The 23,418-nt window shown below is 39.0% G+C and overlaps 1 protein-coding gene across 1 annotated transcript; it reads left to right on the top strand.

The window, feature by feature from the left end:
- Window positions 1-16,689: 16,689 nt before the first annotated feature.
- Window positions 16,690-17,109, top strand: LOC129720077 (uncharacterized). Its single transcript, XM_055671488.1, has one exon. It carries the CDS (start codon window positions 16,690-16,692, stop codon window positions 17,107-17,109), a length of 420 nt encoding a protein of 139 aa, XP_055527463.1.
- Window positions 17,110-23,418: the final 6,309 nt, after the last annotated feature.

Raw genomic sequence — 23,418 nt, forward strand, 5'->3', positions numbered from 1 at the left:
AGTGTGTAAATGGAAAGCAAAACACGATCGCATTATTCGTTCACGCAGCACCTAGCGCCTCGTCTGCATAAAATCCACTCGCACTCTCGTCAATACATCGTATTTGTTTTACCGTGGCATGATGGTGAGCACTCGCGAATAAAGTACCCTCTGCGGGTACGAGCGTGCGAGTGCGAACGATGACTGACTGGCTACCACACGTTCTCGAAGCAACGCTGTCGTGCGGGCGAAGATGTGTGGTAGGGATCGGTTTGAGAATAGTCATGCATGTGTGGTAGTACAAACGGATGCTCGCGTGTGAACGGTATAGGTTAAAAGAGTGCGAGCTTTGCAACACTGGCATCAGCTTATTTTTAATTTTTCGCTTTTTTAATTCTATCAAGTGCACTTTTTCTAAAGAAATGATGCTGTTTGTTTTAGTTCATGATAACAAATAAAAATAAGTGATGACATTCAAAATCCAAATAGTTTTGAAAGAAAAATCTATGAAAAACATGGTGCGTCTAAACGAACGCATGTCACTGTATAGAGACACTATGTAGATAAACTGAACAACTGGTATGGTAACGATATAAACAATGTCTGTGTGAGTGTGTGTGTATGCGCGGATGAGAAAGAGAGAGAGGGAGAGGAAGAGGAAGAGGGAGAGAAAGAGAGAGTGAGAGAGGAGAGGGGGGTTAACTGAGCAGTGTAGTAGTGTGTGCAATATTACTTTTATCGATAGGAAAAAATAATACAAAATGTTTTTGCTAATGCAATTTTGTTTATTGTGGTTTCATATGTGACTGTTATTATTAGCGACAACTGCCTTGAGCTCGATATACTGCCGTTTTGTTCGATATATCGAACATCTGGGCCAAAATGGGTTAAATTTTAGAATAAGAAACTTCGGAATTACTGGATATCCCAAAGCTGACCAGCTTTCGCAAATCGCAAGCAATCGAAGGATTTGCGATACCCATAAATAAGCTCTATTTTAGAGCATAACAATGAAAAAGACATTGGGTTTGATAAAACCATTTTGATTTAACTTTGACTCTACTGGTTTTATTCAAGTGGCATTCGGTTCCACATTACAGGTACTATGGTAACTAAATTCTGTGATATATATTACTGTTCAGGTAAAAAACGGTGTCTTCAGGGATAAGCGAACTTCTCAAGAGCCGTTCATATGAACCGGCTTACGAAAATAAACCACGGTTTTTTGTGTGTCCCAAAACTGATCGTTCGCTTGAAATCAAGGTTTACCAAAATATTATGATTTTTTTCTGAAATGATGCATATTCTGGTTTCGATCTTTGTCAATGTATTCATTGTACAAATCTTGCGTTGCCCGATTCACACATTTGTTGTGCAAAATTTGAACCAAAGTTGTGTGGATTCAGATGTTGGCAGCTCTCTATCAAAATTCAATGAACCTTTGTGACTGTGTAGGCCTTACAACCCTATGCAACTGTACATATTTCTAGAGATAAAGAAAATTCATGACTGTGAGTTAAAGAAGAGATGACTTTTAGAAAGAGTCTAAACTTTCATCAAAAAATATTGACGGAATTAAATTTGAGATCTTAAAAAAATAATTTTATAAACAAGAAGTGATTTTAGAAAAAGGTCATCGCAGTTTTTTTTTAAATAAGTTTTTCAGATAGACGATTAAGTTGCCCAAAACTCTCCTGAACAAACAAAAGTGGGCACTTCTAAGGAAAAAAAACTTTTCTAAAAAAACATTAACTGATTAAGACTTGATCTTTTTTATTTATTATTTATTTATTATAATCTACATCAACAGACAACAAATGTCCCAATGATGGCTAATTATCTTAAACTAATTACAGTCACGATCGCTTCAATACAATACAATACAATACAAAATATTACAATAACAATTCTCTTAGTCGTCGTTAGTAGTAAAAACAAAGAAAAATGACGGCGGATTGCAACACCTGATAAATTAAAATCAAAGACGGCCGCTACTCTGTTGAAGGCTCGCTGTATACCGACAATAGCGCTGTTTCGTGCGTAGTTAGTGCGTTGAAAAGGTATCCTCAGCATAGCATTATTCCGCAGTGCCCTAGGTCGTACGTTCAAATTGATTTCCCTCAGAATAGAAGGGCAATCGATTTTTCCCTGCAACATATCGGCAGCAAACAAAGCCCTTGCGATGTTTCTTCGTGCGTGGAGAGTCTCCAAGTGAATCAGTCGGCATCGCAAACGATACCCGGTAAACGATACTGGTTTTGCCAAGGTAGCCGACGCAAAGCAAAGCGTAAAAAGCGACGTTGAATCGATTCAATCCTTACCATCCCGTTTTGGTAATATGGGTGCCAGACAACGGAACAGTATTCGAGAGTGGAACGGACAACGGAACAATATAATGCCTTGAGGCAATACACGCTCGTAAAGTCCTTTGCGATGCGGAAAATGAATCCCAAAGTTCTGGATGCCTTATCCACGATGTATGAGACATGCCGTTTAAACGATAGTTGGCTATCCAATCACACTGGAGGCAGATTGCATCCACCAGGGAACGGATTTTCATGTAAATCTTCAAATCGTCAGCGGAGGATCAGCGAGGGCATTTAAGTACGTAGTTAACATCATTGAAGTACAACAAGAAGATTAACGGTCCCAGGTGGCTTCCTTGTGGGATACCGAATGAGGCCAAAAAAGCATTCGCCTGAAAATCATCAATTGTCACAATCAGTTTCCGACCGACAAGGTAGGAATGGCACCAACGTAATATACAGCCACTGTTGCTGAGTCTTTCAAGTTTGGCAATCTTAGTAGCGTGATTGATTTTGTCAAACGCCACGGACAAATCAGTATAAATGACGTCCGTTTGAGCGCGATCTGCCATGCTTTCCGCAACATACGATGTGAGACACAAGAGATTTGAAGTTGTTGATCTACCCGAGACGAAACCGTGTTGATCCTCGCTCAGGTATTGTTTGCAGTGCGACAGCAAAGGAGTCATAACAACAAGCTCAAACAATTTAGAAATGGCACATAATGACGATATTCCTCGGTAGTTGTTCACGTCCTTGCGCTCTCCTTTTTTGAGGACGGGAAACATGTATGCGATTTTCCATGCAGACGGAAATATTCCGCTTGACAGGGACAGGCCAAACACAAGCTGAAGAGGGGTTAGCAGACTCTCAATATACTTTTTTAAGAACGCAGATGGAATTCCATCCGGACCCAATTTTGTCGATGACTTCAATATTGAGGCGGCTCGAGAGATCATTGCTTCATCAATGTTGAGTCTGCTAAAATTACTCCCAACTACAATCGGAACGTTTTGAGCAGCCTGAGTTACTTGGTCAGCCGATGTGACCCCGTTGCAAAAAGTCTGCGCGAATTTCTCAGCAAAGAGTTGGCAGACCTTCTCCGGCTCGGAGGCAACCTTGCCGTTGAAAGTCATCGTTGAAAGAAGACTCGATTCTCTTCGTTGAGCGTTAACGTGTCTCCAAAATGTTTTTGGTTTCGCCTTCTAACTGCGCTGGATGCTTTGCAGGTGTCGTCTAAAACAACTCTGACTGGTCCTCTTATACGCTGTGTTCAACTTTTTGTAGTGCTCGCGGAACGGAAGTGTACCAAACCTGGAGTAAGTCCTGAGTGCAGCCTTTTTTTTGGTCTTCAACATGCGAAGCTCGCGGGTCATCCAAGGCTAACTATTAAATGAACGAACTATCTTGGGAACATGTCGGTCAATAGCGTGAATGATCAGTACAGCGCTATTGGCATCATGGCCATCAAGAACACCGACCCAGTCGATAGCGGCAAAAAATTCGGTAATACTCCGGTGATCGGCTTTTCGGAAGTTGTAAGAGACAGGTTTGACGGTTTCCGTAAGGTTTACCGAAAAGTTCTTGAGGGCGAGAAATAATGAGGGTGGTGCCTTACTTGCTTGACCAGAGGTGATGGAGTGAGTGAAACAACCGGAGCAACGTCCTGCGCGCTGACGAAACAGAGGTCCAGGCAGTGATTGTTCTCGTTAGTCACCTGGTTGATCTGTCGCAGCGTGGCAGAACTGTAGCAGTCGAGAAACCGTATAGCTCCAATGTGCAGAGTAGAGTGATCAGGGTCTGGATGGAGAAAACCGCTACTCGATGGTTGCCATGTAATACCGGGTAGGTTAACCCTCTAGTGCCCAAGTTAATTTCTAGACGGGCTTCGGTAGAATCACTATGAATCATTATAAACACATTTTAAGTATTTATTGAAGCTTTTCAGAGGTTCGACTGAAGCCCGCCAAATGGCGGCATTGGGCACTAGAGGGTTGAAATCGCCGATAACGATCAGCTCATCGGTTGCAGTTGCCATATCGATTACTGACATAACGGACTGGGAGTGAACTCCAAGTAATGTATCATCGCGTACTCGATCGGGTGGAACATAAATCCCACACAGGTAGACCTTTCGATTCGCAAGCTCAATGCATACCCACACCTGCTCGATGCTATCCCACAGATCTTTTTTCACTTCTTTAGTCTTTAACCTTCGCGTCACCGCGACAAGTACTCCACCTCCAGAAAGTTTCCGACTATTTACGGGTCCACGATCACAACGGAACTTCGAATTCAGGACCGAACACCTGATGAGAGAGCGTACGCGAGTCGAGCCAGGCTTCGGTTAACACGACTACGTCGTAGCAGTCGTCGGAAGCAGCCAGGAGGTAGGCATTCACGTCGCAGTTCATGCCTCCCACGTTTTGGTAATAAATGCGCACATCGTGGTCGGTAAGATGGCCCCCAATGCATGAGTTTGGTTGCGAGTTGTATGGACTGAAAAATGAGGGTTCGTTACATAAGTTACTGGGGTACTCGCCTGCAATTACCTGTTGGAAGACTCCAGAACCACAACCGACCACAGGACCTGGACGACTGTTCATCACAGTAGCTTGTTGACGGAACAGGGGTGACATCAAAAAATCTGTTGCATTCGGAATTCACTAATTGTTGATTGTAGTGGCTCAAGGTTGGTAGAGTTGCCGTTTCCGGGTGATCCACAGAGGCTATACTGACAACTCTCGGTAAGTTTTTTGCACGGTTATCTTCAAACTGCCGAAACCGTATATGTTCGGGCCAAGAGTCGCAAGGCTTTTTCTTTGAATCGTTCGTTTAAGCCAATTCTAAAAGACACGTAATTGAGCGTATTTAAATCTTTTCCCTTAGGAACTAGTTTGACCACTTTAACTTTGGTGTTGGTAGCTAATTCCAGACAGTCCGTAACCAAAGACGCTACTTGCCTTTCTGTGGTTTTCGGATTGAAGGCAGATACGTGTACAGATATATTTCTCTCTCAAATTAGTAAAACTTAATGGCCTTCGAAACCACATGATGTTGAGAATTCCCAGCCAGCATCGAAAGGTTTTGTAACTGTGTACTTTCGTTGTCTTTATGCCCTTTTGCAGATCCTACTGGAGCCAAACAATCTTTGGAAGTTTAAGCAAACGAGTGCCCTTTTTATATTTTTCTCTATCTCTTTGTTTCTCTCTCTCCCTCTCTCTCACACACACACACATACATTGTTTATATCGTTACCATACCTCATGTCGCAATGTACCTAGTGTCTTCATAAATGGGCGAAAATTGTCAAAACATTGAAAAAAAAAATCAAACTCATTTCATTCAAGTTTTCCCCGATAGAATATTTTAAAACCACTTTCACACGCTTAGGCCCTAAACTAAATGTTGGTGAAGAAAAACCCGAGGTGCATTGGAGTTGCATAATATGCGGTTTCTGACACGGCGTGACCCGGCTCCTAGCGAAATGGCAATGTCATTGAAGTATAAAGCAAACAGCAGTGGACCCAGATTACTGCCCTGAGGGATTCCGGAAATGTTGCTAAATGTCCGTGAAACTGCGGAATCCAGCTTAATACTCAAGGTGTGGCCTGAAAGATACGAGCGCAGTCAAGAGGTTAGTTTCTTAGACATACCGAGTTTAGAAAGCTTATGTAAAAGTATTCGATGATCTACTGTGTCAAAAGTGGCCTTAATATCTGTATAAACAGCGTCAATTTGCGATCTAGCTTCCATCTGTGAAATACAGGTGCTTGTGAATTCGATCAAGTTGGTCGACAATGAACGACCCGGCATAAAACCATGTTGATCAACTGATATATAGCTTCTAGTGCAGTTTAGAATCACATTGTGAACGATGATTTCGAAGAGCTTAAATCCGGCAGAAAGGCTGGTTATTCCTCTATAGTTCCTTACGTCACGTTTGTCTCCCTTTTTGTGTATCGGAAACATGAAAGATTGTTTTCACAGCGCTGAAAACTTTTGTTGTTGAAACGATTTGGTAAAAATCCGACTGAGAGGCACGGCAAGAGCAGTAGCGCAGCGACAGAAAATAATAGCTGGAACACCGTCGGGACCAGGAGAGTAGGAGCTTTTCAACTTCTTGGCACCAGCAATGACCATAGCAGTGCTGATGGTCGGTTCGTCGCTGCTAAAACGTAAAAAAGAATCAGGCAGATGAACTGTACTAGGGAGCGCATACTTGCCTGAAAAAGGTCCGGGAGATCTCATCGCCAACCACAACCGAAGGACCAGGACGACTCTGTTGGCAGGAACGATCTGGAGCTGAGCGAACACGTCGACAAAATGTATCGGGGAGCAGAACTTGGTTAGGTGGCTCAGGGACTCCCTTAGTACTGTGGGCAGTGCGTGCTGGTGGATGAGCTACGCGAACTAACTCTACCGAGTGAAACACCTCCTCCGAAATGGCAGCGGGTCTAATTAATTGCTAGACGGAATAGTCGATCCGTTGTCTGGCATTATTAACGCGTTTCTGATAAATTGGACAATTTGAGCTCCATGCTGAATGGTCAATGTCAAAAAAATTTTTCTATACTGCAGCGGCCATTGATGCAGATGATGATTTCACATAGCACTGTTAGTTGCACATAGGCTCCACCTCTTGCGCTTTTTCAGTTATTTACAAGTTGAATAAAAGTAACGGATGCGAATTATTACAATCTTTAAATGCTGCATTGAGAGTTGCATTTGCTTCATTGCAACAATGTGTGCTGCTTGGGTTGGTTTTATAGGCTTCAATATCGAGATATCATATTTATCAGACAATGCCGAGGTAGCAGCAACCAATTTCATTTCATTTTTCAGATCGGTTTTCGTAAAAATCAATTTGTTTTAGAATTTGCTTAGAATCAGCGTCTCCTTTCAGTATTTTTCCGACTAAAACAGCCTGAGCAACGAGTCTCCTGTGTTCCCTCGTGTTTGGACCCAACAGGTTGCACCGGTGTTCATATGGTGGCAAGTTCACTGTATCTCGCCATGGCAAACGTCGAAGAGCGTATTTTACGAATTTCTTCTGCACTGATTCGAATCTGTTTTTCCAAGTGTGCTGATATGGGCACCACACAACTGCATTGGACTCTAAAATCAAGCTCACTAAAGCAAAGTACAGCATAACATAACATACATAAATCCGAGCTGTCTGTTGGCTTTAGCAATTATGTTGTCGTAGTGAAGGTAAAACGAGAGTTCAGAATCAAGTATTACTCCCAAGTCTCGAATGTGGTCAACTCGTACAAGAGGTTGGTGGGAAATGCTGTAGTTGTAAGTGATTGGGTTCAGTTTTCAATGGAACATTATTGCATTGTATTTATTAATGCTAATAAAATAATAAGATTTCTCGAGCACCATTCTTCGAAAATGTTGAACCATTGTTAGAGCACATGATAATCATCGATGCGTTTCACAGTTATGAATTTGACATCATCCGCATAAAAGAGTCGACATCCCGGTGGCAGTAAAAACGACAGTTTATTGATAAATATTGAGAACAGAAGTGGACCGAGGATGCATTCATCGTCAGAAACATGGTTTTATTATTTCATATTTCGCATGATTAACACTGCATATCCACTGAATTCGGTAAATTTTTAACCGCAGGTAGATTAACATACCTGTTGATTTTTAACAACAGCCGAGTCAGCCTTCGACAACGTAGAACATTCGTTCCTCCTTTCCGATCCAGAAACTATTCGCAGAACGAGCCAACTACTCGATTTATTAATACCTTCAACACACTGCAGCAGAACATCAGTATCGACATGAGTACATCAGCGTTAAAACATAGGCTTAGCTTATTCTTCAAACGACAACTGTATTAGTGTTTAATTTTAATGTTTGACTAGTCTAGGTAATTTTATCAGTCTTATGTTTATGTATGTAGCTAACCTGTATAACCTGCGCCACCGGACTGAGCATCTGAGCTCATCGTGTGCAGGTTGCATTATTAAAGGTATGTGAAATAATGAAAGTTGCATGTGATAATAATATTTAAAACCTAAATTAATCCACCTAGCGGTCAGACCCAGCCTTTCTCATTCAATTTTTTATTTGTAAAAATAGATTTACATGAACGCTTCAATCCAATAAATGTATATTCACTCTTTAGGTTCTAAAATATTGATGTTGTAATCTTTACATATAAAAATGCAGTCAAGTCTGTCTGTCTGTCTGATCCACATAGGCCCGAAAACTACCGAACCGATCGACGTGAAAATTTGTATGTAGGGGTTTTTGGTGCCGATAAAGGTTCCTATGATAGTTTGAGACCCCTCCCTCTTCTGGAAAGGAGGAGTCCCATACAAATGAAACATAAATTTCTGCACAACTCAAGAACAAACCAAGCAAATGAAACCGAATTTGGCATGTGGATGTTTTAAGGGGTAACTAATATGTCCATAATAGTTGGATGAAACACAAATTTTTGCACATCTCGAGAACTAATCAACCAAATGGAACAAAATTTGGCAGGTAAATGTTTTTAGTGGTAACAAATGGTTTGAAACCCGACTCCCTCTTCTATAAGGGAGGGATCTCATGAAAATGAAACACAAATTTCGCACAGCTCAAGAACCAATCAAGAAAATAGAACCAAATTTGGTATGTGAATGTTTTTAGAGGTAACAAATATGTCCATAATGGTTTGACGCCCCTCCCTCTTCTGGAAGTACATGTTTTTTCACAAATTTCTGCACATCTCGCGAACTAATCAACTAAATGGAACCATATTGGCAGGTGAATGTTTTTAGTGGTAACAAATATGTTCCATAATCGACCTCAGACAACATTTTGGATTGTAAGATGGCAACTTCCGGTTTCTGGAAAAAAGCCGAAAATGGCCGATTTCCACCCAATATAATAATATCCGGATCTAGAATAATACACAGGAGCTAAAATCGACCACAGATAGCATTTTAAATTCTAAGATGGCGACTTCCGGTTTCTGAAAACAGCAGAAAATGACCAAATACCACCCAATATGAGTTTTTCTTTAACCAGTATGCCGTTTAAAATCCAGAAATTGTCTCCAAATGCCATTATGAAATTCAAAATGGCGACTTCCAGTGTCGGAAAAATAGCGGCAAATGACCAAATACCACCCAATATGGGTATTTCCGGAACCGTAATGATGCACTGGAGCCACAAATCGACTTCAGACAACATTTTGAATTGTAAGATGGCAACTTCCGGTTCTTGGAAAACAGCCTGAAATGGACGATTCCCATTAAATATTAGTATTTCTGGAATCAGAAAGATGCACAGAAGCTAAAAATTGATCACAGACACAATCTTAAATTTTAAGATGGTGACTTCCGGTGTCTGGCAAACAGCCGGAAATGTTCAACAAAAATTCAATATGAATGTTTTCGGAACCAGAATTACGCCCAGATGACAGAAATTGATTTCACAGGCAATTTTAAAGTGCAAAATGACGACTTTCGGATTCTGAAAAACAGTACAAAGTGACCAAATATCACCCAATATGAGTTTTTCTTTAACCAGTATCCTAAATACAATTTTGAAATCCAAGATGGCGACTACCGGTTTGTGAAAAACAGCCTAAAATAAACAAATACTATCCAATATGAGTATCTCTGGAACCAGAAGGATGCAAGGAGCTAACAATTGACCTCAGGCACCATTTTGAATTGCTAAATGGCAACTTATAGGCAACAGTCGGAAATGACCGAATAATACTCAATATGGATATTTCCGTAAACGTGATGATGCATAGAAACCAAACATTGACCCTGGACACTATTTTGAATTTGAAGACGACCACTTTTAGTTTTTGGAAAGCAACCAAAAATACCTCTTAATATGGGTATTTCCGGTGTCAGATTGATGCCAGAAGGTAATGACAGAATACCACCCAGTATGAATATATTCAGAACTAAGGCGATGTACAGAAGCCAAAAGACGAGGATGTTGTCATTTCGATAAAACCAATCATTTCAAACGATTTGTTATTTGACTTTGATCATATCCTATGGCCGATTCGTCGTGCATTTGCAGACTTCAAACAAACCGCAAGGAATCAATGAACTTGGAACGTTCAAATAGTACGACACCACATTTAAATTATGTTGAGGCCACATATATCGATCAAAGCAGGTATAGTTTTAAATAGTCTTTGAATTTCTCTTCTTTCCATAACTTATGAGCCACATATCAAATTGTTATAAAGTTTGTTATTTGTAAGTTTGAGAGATGACTCGTTCGTATGACACTAGTTATGTTCAAATAAGTCATGTAATCTTTGAGATAAGAGACTTTCGTTGTTTTATTAACAATTTAATACATAACGGTTGCTTAGTTCGATCATAACCAAATGAAATGGGAACGTGTAGGGCAGCCAAACTTTGAAACCACGTGTTCAATCATAATTCATCAGTTAACCCTTAACTAGCCCGCTCATCTGATAATAATAATCAAATCGGTTGTGTAGTTTCTGAGATAATGAAGTTTCGTGATTTTCACAAGTCGGCACATTACAAATGAAGTTACAGTTCGAGTACAGTGAAATTCAATAGGGTCTTCTGAGGCAGCTAGGTCATTTATTTGACACTAATTTTGTGGAAATCGGGTCGGTCATCTCTGAGAAAAGTGAGTGAGTCCAAGTAGTCTTCGGAATAAGTTCCTTTGCATAGCTGGATTTCACATTTTTAAACATAACAGGCAAAGTAATAGTCCGATTGCAAAACAAATCAATAAAGTCTTATGGGGCAATTAGACCTTCCATTTGACACTGATTTTATGAAAATCGGTCCAGCCATCTCTGAGAAACATGAGTGAGATTAAACAGTCTTCAGAACACGTTTCTTTTCATAACTTTTGAACCACAAATTCAATCTTTATGAAATTCAAAACTTAAGGGTTTTCTAAGCAGCCCGTTTTTTTGAGACCAATTTTGTTCAAATCGGTTGTGAAGTTTCTGAGATATTGATGTTTCATGATTTTCACATTTTTAAACATAACCTCTAAACTAAAAATCCGATTACAATAAAATTCAATAGAGTCTTATGGGGCAACAGGACCTTTCATTTGCAATTAATTTCATGAAAATCGGTCCAGCCATCTCTGAGAAAAGTGAGTGAGAATAAAAATCTGCACATACACACACACATACACACACACACATACAGAAAATGCTCAGCTCGTCGAGCTGAGTCGAGTGATATATGCCATTCGGCCCTTTGGAGCACTTTTATACTTTCGGTTTTGCAAGTGATTGCTATACCTTTCTAGGAGAAAAGCCAAAACATGATTTATTAATTGTGTTTTCTTTTATTATTAAAAGCTCACAGACATTAACGCTCGTTTCCAAATCACCCTGCCATCGAAATCTCACATACAAACTCCGATCTTATTGAGCCTTTGCATGTTGGGCGATACATAGAATCGATAGATAAAAACGATATTTAAGTTTCGACATTTAATCGATAACTTTTTATCGTTTTTACGGATGATTAACGTTTCGATGTATCGCTATCAATTCAATGTGTTCCACTGTAAATAATTTTGGTTTCTGTCTATTCCAGTGCTACCAAAAATGACCGAAAAAATGGAAATCGGAAACGAATTTGACCAACTCTAAAGCCGTTCACTAGAAGACGTTGCTTCATGTTCGTCTTCAATTCTGAACTCACCGGAGGTCATTGATTCGGAAACCTACTCCGATTGTGTATTGACTTCTGTGGGGGATTCAGAGACGAAAGTCACCACCGAGACTGAACAAAAAAGTCATGAAGAGTCGGCGCATGCCAAAGGGGCTCTTCAGGGCAGGAAATTTCCTAGGCGACTGTGTGGTTCGGAGAGAAAGCGGTTCAAAAAGTTGCTTAAAGATGGGCACGACAGAGAAGGGGCCCGTCTTCTCGCAATTAACCCTTCAACAATAAACTCAAATCAAACAGCTAAGAGACCGAGGCAAATTGACTCCTCCAATTGCAGTGAAAGCAATCCTCGTCCAAAAAGGAAGAAGGAATGCCAAATTCCTGCTACTACTCGGAAGGAGTCATTAAACAGGCGGATGGAGGTTATTAGAGGAAATGCCACTGGGACTGAAAACAGCTCGGCCGGCAAACCTAAAGCGCCTCCCACCTACTGTGAGGTCCTTAGCCAGTTTAAAGTCGGACTAATACAGTGCGTCTTGAACTGTCCTACAGATCAGACGTTTTTTCGGTTGCTTGTGGACTGGTCTTTGACTGCCTATAGCTTCAAAGTTTGTGTTTTGTCAGTGTGTCTTTTAAAGACTACCTGAAAGTTATTTCCCATCAGTCTTTCTCAAGGCTACCTACTTTTGAATTTAACATTTGTTTTAACTTTTTTCGTATCACCTGAAATGGCTGGACGGAAAAAGAAACCTCGCATCGCTGCGGGGAGGAAAAGAGAGGCATCTCTTTCTGACACTTCGAGTGTCTGTAGTGACAATCCTTTTGATATTTTGCCTGAGCAAGAAGCTGGTGAAATGGAAGTTACCAATAATGAAACTATACAAAATATAAAATCTTTAAAAAAGGAGAAAGTTCCACCTATTGTGGTAACTATTTCTTCTGAATTTAATGTATTCAAAAAGGAACTTTCAACGTTTGTTTCTGACGTTAAAGTTACCTATCAAATTGGCCGTAGAGGTGAATGCCGCTTATTAGCCGACTCAGTAAAGGGTCGTGATCGTCTTGTTCAGTATTTAACTGACAAGATGTACAAATTTTTTACATATGACACCAAGAACGCCAAGCCGTTCAAGGTTGTCTTGAAAGGTCTCACCAACGATCAAACCGTTGATGAGATCAAACTTACTTTAACAGAATTACTTGGCATAGCCCCTACCCAAGTAATTCTAATGTAACAAAAATCACGAGGCGAAAACAGTCAGAGAACTGGAATTTCTCTTGTTAATTATTTAATTCATTTTAACCGCAATGAGGTTAACAACTAAATTTTTTTGGAAAAGCACATGCTTTGAATAATGTGCGTGTAAAGTGGGAAATTTATAGGAAGTATGGCGGAGGTGAAAAGCATATCACCCAATGCCGTACTTGCCAACGTTATGGCCATGGTTCCAAATTCTGTAACATGGACCAAAAATGTATTAATTGTGGAGACTCTTCTCACAAAAAGGACACATGTCCTGTGAAAGAGAGTAAAAATTTCCGCTGTGCGAATTGTAACGGCAACCATATGTCAAATTTTTATCAATGCCCAGTCCGTTTAGCAATTGTTAAGGCAAGGCAAGGTAAACAAAATTCAATTTCTCAATTAAAACCAACTTCAAAACAAAATTCTCCAAGCGTACCAGTGACGCATAGTTTACCTACTCCTTTGCATACCCGTTTAACTTATGCACAGGTTACAGGTAGTTCGAACATTATACCGTCTAGTGTTGGTAGTTCGAAAATAACCGTTAATATGGGTAAGCAAAACACGCTAGAAAATAATTGTACACCTATTACTCCAGCTAATATTGCTGCCGAAAATATTTTTTCTAATGTCAACTGCCTGGGGCCTATTACGGCAGGTAAACTTTCTTTTTTGCAACAGGCAATGTTCGATCTTATGAACGCCATATTGCAGGCAAAATCAATGTTTGAAGCCATTCAAATAGGCACAAATTTTACTATTAAAATTGTTTCTAATTTAAAATATAGCAATGATTTTAAATAAAACAATTAAAATATTAAATTGGAATGCTCGGTCATTGAAGGCCAATGAGAATGAGCTTTTTAATTTTTTAACAGTAAATAATGTGCATATTGCAATTATTACTGAAACATTTTTGAAACCTAACATAGAATTAAAATATGATCCCAATTACGTGGTTCATAGATATGATAGGATTCAGGGTTCCGGCGGTGGAGTTGCAATTGTTATTCATCGCCGAATCAAACATCGTGCTCTTCCCCATCTTGAGACGAAAGTTATTGAAACTTCGGGAATTGAAGTTCAAACTGAACTAGGGATTTTATTTATTGCCGCAGCATATTTACCATTTCAATGCACACGCGAGCTCAAAAATTATTTTAAAGGTGATTTACAAAAACTCACCAGAAATCGTTCGAAATTTTTCATAATCGGCGATTTTAACGCTAAACATCGTTCATGGAATAATTCTCAAAGTAATTCCAATGGCAAAATTTTATTCAATGATTGTTCTTCAGGATACTATTCTATTTTGTCTCCGAATAGTCCTACATGCTATTCTTCTGTAAGAAACCCTTCAACAATTGATTTGGTGCTAACAGATCAAAGTCATGTATGTAGTGATTTGATCACACATGCTGACTTTGATTCTGACTATCTTCCAATAACTTTTTCTTTATCACATGAATCAGTTTTAAACCCTATGAGCTCTGTTTTTAGTTATAACAAGGCTTATTGGGAAAGATACAAAACTCATATTGAGAGAAATTTCAATAATGAGCTTGATTTGCAAAACGAAGTGAATATTGATTCCGCTTTGGAAGCATTAAAATGTGCAATTGTTGATGCCAGGAATTATTCTGTTCCAAAGGCTCAAGTGAAATTTGATTCATCAATAATTGACGAAAATCTTCAACTTCTAATTCGTTTGAAAAATGTCCGCAGACGTCAATATCAACGTTCTCGTGACCCTGTTTTTAAAACTATTTATAAAGATTTACAGAAAGAGATTAAACATAGATTTACTCTTCTGAGAAATCAAAATTTTGAGACTAAAGTTGAAAAATTGAAACCATATTCAAAACCATTTTGGAAGCTGTCGAAGATTCTTAAGAAACCTTCAAAGCCTATTCCAGTTTTAAAAGATGGTGAACGTTTTCTTGTATCCAATGAACAAAAGGCTCAAAGACTTGCTCAGCAGTTTGAGAGTGTTCATAACTCAAATTTGAATTTTGTGAGTCCAATTGAAAATGAAGTCACACGTCAATTTGATTTAATTTCTTCCCAGAATTTTTTACCTGCAGAAATAATTGAAACTAACTTGAATGAGATTAAATCAATTATTAAAAATTTTAAAAATATGAAAGCACCTGGTGACGATGGAATCTTTAATATACTAATCAAACATCTCCCTGAGAGCACAATGAAATTTTTAGTGAAAATTTTCAATTGCTGCTTCAAAATTGCATATTTTCCCAAATTATGGAAAAATGCAAAAATTACTCCCATTTTAAAACCGGATAAGAACCCAGCTGAAGTTTCAAGTTATCGACCAATCAGTTTGCTTTCTTCAATAAGTAAACTGTTTGAGAGAATTATTCTTAACAGAATGATGTCACACATCAACGAAAATTCAATTTTTGCAAATGAACAGTTTGGATTTCGCCATGGGCATTCCACAACTCATCAATTGCTCAGAGTTACTAATATGATACGAGCTAACAAATCTGAAGGTTATTCCACTGGAGCTGCTCTTTTAGACATAGAAAAAGCATTCGACAGTGTTTGGCATAAAGGTTTGATTGCGAAATTGCAAACTTTTAATTTTCCAATTTTCCTAATCAAAATTTTAAAAAATTATCTTATTGATCGAACTCTGCAGGTTGTCTATCAGAATTCAAAATCTGATAGATTTCCTGTCAGAGCAGGTGCACCTCAAGGTTCAGTCTTGGGTCCAGTCCTGTACAACATATTCACTTCAGATCTTCCTGATTTGCCTCCAGGATGCACAAAGTCATTGTTCTGCGATGACACAAGCATTTCCGTAAAAGGAAAAAGTGTCTGACAAGGTTAAGTACTTGGGACTAATTTATGATAAAAAACTTATTTTCAAAGAGCACATTGAGAGTATACAAGCCAAGTGCATCAAATATACGAGATGTTTATATCCTCTCATTAACAGGAATTCTAAACTTTGTTTTAAGAACAAACTTTTGATTTACAAACAAATTTTTAGACCAGCAATGCTTTATGCTGTACCGATCTGGTCAAGTTGCTGTTCAACAAGGAAGAAAACGCTCCAAAGGATTCAGAATAAAATTCTGAAAATGATTTTGAAGCGTCCTCCTTGGTTTGGTACACTCGAATTACATAGACTTACTGGTGTTGAACCATTAGAAGCTATGTCAAATAAAATTATTAACAATTTTCGACAAAAATCGTTGCAATCCTCAATTGCTACGATAAGCTCTCTTTATAGCCAATAAGTTAGCAATTAAGTTAGTTGTAAGTTTACTTCCCTTTCTTGACAAGTAGGTTTAAATCCCTACGAATGATAAGTCCTAATTGCGAAAGCAAACAAATCCTAACAATTAAAATTACAAATTTCTAACAGTGTTGAGAAGTCACCATTTGTGATTGGACACACATACTCATTATTTACTAATATTTATCATAAATACTTAAGCTACTAACAAATCACCCCTTAAAAAAAAAAAAAGTCGGACTAATGCCTAAGGAATATCCCACGTCTGTGCTCTCGACGACTATGATGGAACTTATCGAAGAGTCCATCCTAGCCAAAGTCGTTGAACAAAGGAAGGAAAAGTTCAAGCCCAAATTCACTAACTGCAGGTTTAAGTCCGAGTTTATGGTAATCAAGTGCCAAAACGAGGATACTGCAGAATGGTTGAAAGGGATTGCTCCGAAAATTAAGCCATGGGAAACGGCTGATCTGATGGTTGTTGATAGTAAATCTATCCCGAGACCAGAAATTTTGGCTGTCTTTTTTCCAAAGAGTGGCAAGAACGATAACGAAACCATATTGGCTCTAATCGAGGGCCATAATGATATTGCTACTGATTCTTGGAGGGTGCTTAAGCGCAAGCCCATCAAGAATCATGCCCAGCTCATCCTATCAGTGGACTAAGCGTCAGCGAAAAAAATCGCTGATTGGAAGTACAAGCTGAGCTACAAGTTTGGAGTAATCTATCCGCGGAAAATCAGGGCTGGTCGAAACTTCACAAGCGCCAAGTCCGAATCCATGAAAATTACGGATGTTTAAGCTTCACAACCAAGTGGTAGTAAAAACCAACCGAAACAGCCTGTTCAAGGGGCAATGACTGAGGGCGAACAACACGAGCACCCAAAAACACCCATGAACAACCATCGGGCAAAGGGGGAGCGAAAGAAGCCCCCAGGAACAAAATTAATCCGAAATGAACGACAAGAACATTAAGTTCATCCAAGTGAACCTGCATCACGCAAAAGGGGCTAGTGGAATCCTTTGTCGCAGGTTCATCAAAGAAAACTTCAACGTAGCTATTGTGCAAGAGCCATGGGTGAACAAAAATAAAGTCTTGGGACTTTTAACAAATACGGGTAAGCTCCTTTATGATGATTCTGCGCTAGCACCAAGGGCAGCGCTTTTGGTAAGTAGTAGCACTAACTTTACGCCAATTACAGAATTCATTAGACGGGATATAGTTGCTGTACAAGTCGAACTACCAACGACACGAGGAAAAGCCGAAGTAATGGTGGCCTCCGCCTACTTTCCGGGGGAACAAGAAGAAGCCCCTCCTAGGAAAGTTCAGGAGTTTATAGTGCACTGCAAGAGGCTGAATAAACAGTTCATCGTTGGATGTGACGCAAACGCCCATCATACAATATGGGGAAGTACAGACACAAACAAAAGAGGTGAGTGCCTTTTTAACTATATACAATCTAACAATGTTGATATATGTAATCGAGGTAATAATCCAACTTTTGTAAATACGATTCGACAAGAAGTACTTGATCTTACTTTATCAAGTGCTAAACTATCGGAAAAAAATACTGAATGGCATGTATCTGATGAGATTTCTCTATCAGACCACAAGCAAATTTTATTCGAATATAACGCAGGGGACTTAGTAACGGAAGTTTACAGGAACCCTAGAAAAACAAACTGGGAACTTTTTTATTCTAAAATACTTTGCGATGAATCGACCTTTGAAAGCCGAATACAGACAGTACAAGGTCTGGAAGAATCATCGCAGGTATTTACAAATAAAATAATATCCCTTTATAACGAAAGCTGTCCACTCCAAACGCGCGTATCTAGCAAAGACGCGCCTTGGTGGAACAAAAATCTAGAAAAACTAAGGAAGGTAACTTGAAGGTTGTTCAACAGAGCCAAGCTAACCTCAAACTGGGATGCTTACAGAGAGTCCCTTACAAAATACAATAGGGAAATCAGGAAATCACGCAGGAGGGGATGAATATTGATGTGTGAATAGATTGAAAGCACCCCTGCAGCTGCAAGAGTACACAAAGCCCTGTCCAAAGATCACACGAATGGCTTGGGCAGAATAAAGAAGGACGACGGTACTTTTACTGCTGATTCCCTTGAAACACTCAATGTTATGATGGAGAAACATTTCCCAGGTTCACGATCTATTCAAGAAGAAGAAATTCAGGATCCAAATGCGTTATGTGCTGGTTCGACTATCGCTAACACAAATGCGCATAATATAGCCTGCGATATCTTCACTGAATCGAGAGCGGAATGGGCAATTAACTCCTTTGAGCCCTATAAGTCCCCGGGATTGGATAAATTGTCAATAATGCTTCAACGGTGTAAAAGGGTAATAATTCCATTCATAACCGAGATATTTAGGGCTAGTTAAACACTAAGTTAAACACGCGACAGAACACTTCCAAAAGCCTTCAGACCAATTAGTCTAACATCCATTATGTTAAAAATTATGGAAAAACTCATTGATTACCACGTCAAATCAACTTACATCAAAACCTCTCCGCTAGGTCTAGCGTGGTTGGTAACGTCTCCGCCAACCACGCTCGACGCCTGGGTTCGAATCCCACCGCCGACATAGGTGTCGATGGTTGTGAGGTGGCGTGATCCACTCACAACCAACCCAACTGGTCTAGATTCAATCCTAGCCGACACCGGGAGATTTTCTGAGGCGAAAAATCTCTGGGATCACGCCTTCCATCGCATGAGGAAGTAAAGCCGTTGGCGCCGGTCCGTTAGTAAACGGGTCGTGAGTTAGGGTCCTGGGTGTGGAGTCGCCTCCCTGGGCGTCGGTGATTGGCCACAACAGTGGCGGAACTAGACCGACGGAAAATAAGCGAGAATAAAAAAAAAAAAAAAAAACCTCTCCGCTAAGCAAATATCAATTTGCATGCCGAAGCAACATGTCAACAGTGGATGCGTTACACATGCTGACTACAAAAATAGAGAAATCTATAGAAGCAAAAAAAATCGCACTTGCAGCGTTTTTAGACATCGAGGGAGCTTTTAATAATGTATCCCTTCGCTCAATGCTCACAGCAATGAGATGTCATCGATTGATTATATATACTTCAAAATGGATTCAAACAACGCTGAATAGTCGTGAAATAACTGCAGTATTGGGAAATACCACCCTCACAAGAAAAACAACAAAAGGATGCCCGCAAAGTGGAGTTTTATCGCCTTTGCTGTGGTCACTGGTTGTAGACCAGCTGCTTAGAAACCTGACTGAACAAGGTTTCGAAGTAGTAGGCTTCGCCGACGATGTAGTTATTCTTGTGAGGGGAAAATTTGACAGTATAGTATCGGAAAGAATGCAGTTAGCTTTGAACTGCACTTCAGAATGGTGTAAACAAGAGGGGTTGACCATTAACCCCTCAAAAACAACCATTATTCCCTTCACTCGGAAGAGAAGGTATAACATAGATAGCCTGAAATTGGGTGAAACAACACTTATGCTTTCCATTGAGACCAAACACCTTGGAGTGGTTTTGGATCAGAAACTCAGCTGGAATGCACATATTGAATATGTCATCGGTAAAGCTACGAGTGCCCTCTGGGCATGTAGCAAAGCTATTGGCAGAACATGGGGTCTAAGGCCAAGTATGATTTATTGGTTGTACCAGGCAATAACATGACCAAGAATTAAATTAAATTTTCTTTCTTCTTTTTTTCTCCTTAGGCTCCACCTCTTGCGCTTTTTCGGTTATTTACAAGTTGAATAAAAGTAACGGATGCGAATTTTTATAATTTTTGAATACTGCATTGAGAGTTGCATTTGCTTCATGGCAACAATGTGTGCTACTTGGGATCCTAACAACGCCTACAGACAGAAAGACAGACAGACAGACAGACAGACAGACAGACAGACAGACAGACAGACAGACAGACAGACAGACAGACAGACAGGCAGACAGACAGACAGACAGACAGACAGACAGACAGACAGACAACTTTGGGTTATATTTGTCCCTTTTAGGCAGTTTTCCAGAAACCGTAAGCGCCTGGTGTTCAATATAGTAAAAATTATCAAGATTGATTTTGTTTTTGAAGTGGCTATGAAAATCTGTTTCAATAAATAATGATGTTCAAATAAGAAAGGCAGTAACTTTGCAATTCGTGTTTTTTGTCTTATGTTCAACCTTACATTTATGTACATGCAAAAGGTTAATTCTTTGTTTGGCTTTCCTCACCTCGAAAAAATTAAGCAAACTCATCTCCGATTGATTAGGAGATCCCTCAAAAAAACACTACAGACCGGGTATTTCTCCGTACCACCATATCAGTGTTCTACTAGCTGAAAATAGAAAAAAATATTAGATTTTAAAGCAGGTATAAGTCAAAATTGTATCTCTCCTCCTCTCACCATCCCTACTAGCTCGTAGTCGACCGCGATAAGTGAAAGTATGCCCCTTCTAACCTACCATTGATATAAATTGTATTTGGCTCAGGTAAACTCAAAATGTATCGTACCATTTAAGCAAACTTTATTGATTAAAACTGATTTACGACATAATATCGCAGTAATGATGTTAAATAAAATATAGGTAGGTAACAAAAATCATCAAACGACATCTTTTCATTAATGAATCAACTGTGCCAAGTTTGTCGGAAATGGTAGGTTTGGAATGATATGCGACCATGCGCAGAATACATAAGAGACCATAATTTACAATTGTGAAATCCACATGATGAAAACATGAATTCCGTTCAATAATGTACCAACATCGATAGAGTCATTAACGCGCTTAGTAAGTTAATTTAGGATATTTTTGCCAAGCAGCACCCTGTATATTTATTAAAATAAAGTATGTGTATGTTTTCAGAGAAGAAGCAAGTGTGAAATAAAAATTGCCAAAAACATTTAAAACTTTTAAGTGTGGCCAGAAGTCCCATGCGAAAATATAATCAAAAAATAATGAAAACCATTTCATGATTGAGGAGAAGAGTTTAATAGCTATAATTCGAATGCGTTAAAGTGTCTGATGAAGTTAAATATGCTATTAACTCGATGCTTCGTGTAAAGAAGTGTAATTTTATCTTGTGTATATATAAACATGTTTCGTATAATAATAGGAATGATAGTGAAGCATTCCATACGTACAAGAAACTTTAAAACTATATCCTGTCTGAAAACAATGTTGATAATAGAGAAAACCCGAAATCTATTATCCGTTCTATGCTTACGTGATACGGTGAGCAAAACTAAGCAATCTTTTAATTACATCTATGATAGGATCACTGCTAGCGTCCAATATGGATAAAATGCAAAATTTACATGACGTTTACGTCAAACGAAAACCTTTCTAATATATCGTCTTATATTAAAGAATGACTAGAGCTAGAGACAAGCTATTAGAAATTTGTCTGAATTTTTATATACATAAGTATATTGAAAACATCAGAGGTTCCACAGTGGAAAAACAACTCGACATTACGGATTCTGCGCAACGCGATTAGATATTAGCAGCACCCTCTCAGAATTTGAATAAACTTTTAGAGTGTGTACCCGAGCAGGAAAAAATATCATTATAATATCACAACCAGATATTGGAAATACACCTCATTTTGATCTTAATATGGTTGACATAGTTGGTAAAATAACAAAATATAATACCAAAATATTGTTCATCCAAGACTATATGAATAACAAAGCTTGATATTTCAATAACAAACCAATAATTTGCTTCAAAATTCATGAAAATGACCGAGATATTTTCAACTTATTGAACACTGAATGCATAGCTAAATATATTATAAGTAATCAATAATGAACAATTTCCACTTAAAAACTTACTTTTAATGAGATATTTTAAAATCAACATAGCGAAGTATGATATCAAAGTTTTATGATATTTTCATGTGCATGTTTTAAACGTGAATATCTTTCGAATAACACGATAAGTCCTCATAGCTAAATAAGTTATTGATGAGTTATTATTTTGTTATGCTCTGCTGCCCGGGTAGTTCTTACTAATTTAGACAACTTTGCATACTCATTTTCGAAAATTTATGTTATGTACTTATATTGTATTTATGTAAAGGTCACCCTTTTTAAGAATTTGGTTTTTCTTTAAAAAAAAACGCATGAAAATTACAAAACTGTATGAAATCTTTATTTGAGCCGATAAATTGATTAATGCCATTTACTTTTTAAAGATAATTCCATTCAAATGTTGGCCACGGCTACGTTTTGAATGGTCCATACGAAAAGTCCAATTTTGGATTACTTTTTTGAGCATTTCGGCTGGTATCTCGCAAATAACGCGTGTAATGTTGTCTTCCAAGGCTGGAATTGTTGTTGGCTTATCCGCATAGACGAGACACTTAACATAGCCCCACAGAAAATAATCTAGCGGTATTAAATCGCATGATCTAGGCGGCCAATTCACCGGTCCATTTCGTGAGATGAATTGCTCACCGAACTCATTCCGCAATATGTCCATTGATTCGCGCGATGTGTGGCACGTTGCTCCGTCTTGCTGAAACCACATGTCAACAAGACCCAGCTCTTCCATTTCCGGCAAAAAAAAATCAGAAATCATCGCGCGATAGCGAGCGCCATTGACCTTAACGTTGCGATTTTGACCATATTTGAAGAAGTACGGACCAATGATGCCTCCAGCGTGTAAACCGCACCAAACCGTGCCTTTTTCTGGGTGCATTGGCGATTCTTGTATTGCCTCTGGCTGCTCTTCGATCCAAATGCGGCAATTTTGCTTATTAACATACCAATTTAACCAGAAATGAGCTTCGTCACTGAACACAATTTTTCGGTAAGAAAGTGGATTTTCGGCAAGTTGTTCTAAGGCTCAAAAATTCGATTATTTGTAAGCGTTGTTCAGGCGTAAGTCTGTTCATGGTGAAATGGCAAACCAAACTAAGTACATTAGACTGTGACAGCTTTCAGAATTCCCGCGTGAACTGTCAAATCTGAATACACGA

Source organism: Wyeomyia smithii, chromosome 2 (genome assembly GCF_029784165.1).
Source record: "Wyeomyia smithii strain HCP4-BCI-WySm-NY-G18 chromosome 2, ASM2978416v1, whole genome shotgun sequence".
In the NCBI taxonomy this organism is placed as follows: Eukaryota; Metazoa; Arthropoda; class Insecta; order Diptera; family Culicidae; genus Wyeomyia; species Wyeomyia smithii.

Coding starts and splice junctions, on each gene's coding strand:
- LOC129720077 (XM_055671488.1), top strand. CDS start 16,690: ATGCCTAAGGAATATCCCACGTCTGTGCTCTCGACGACTATGATGGAA.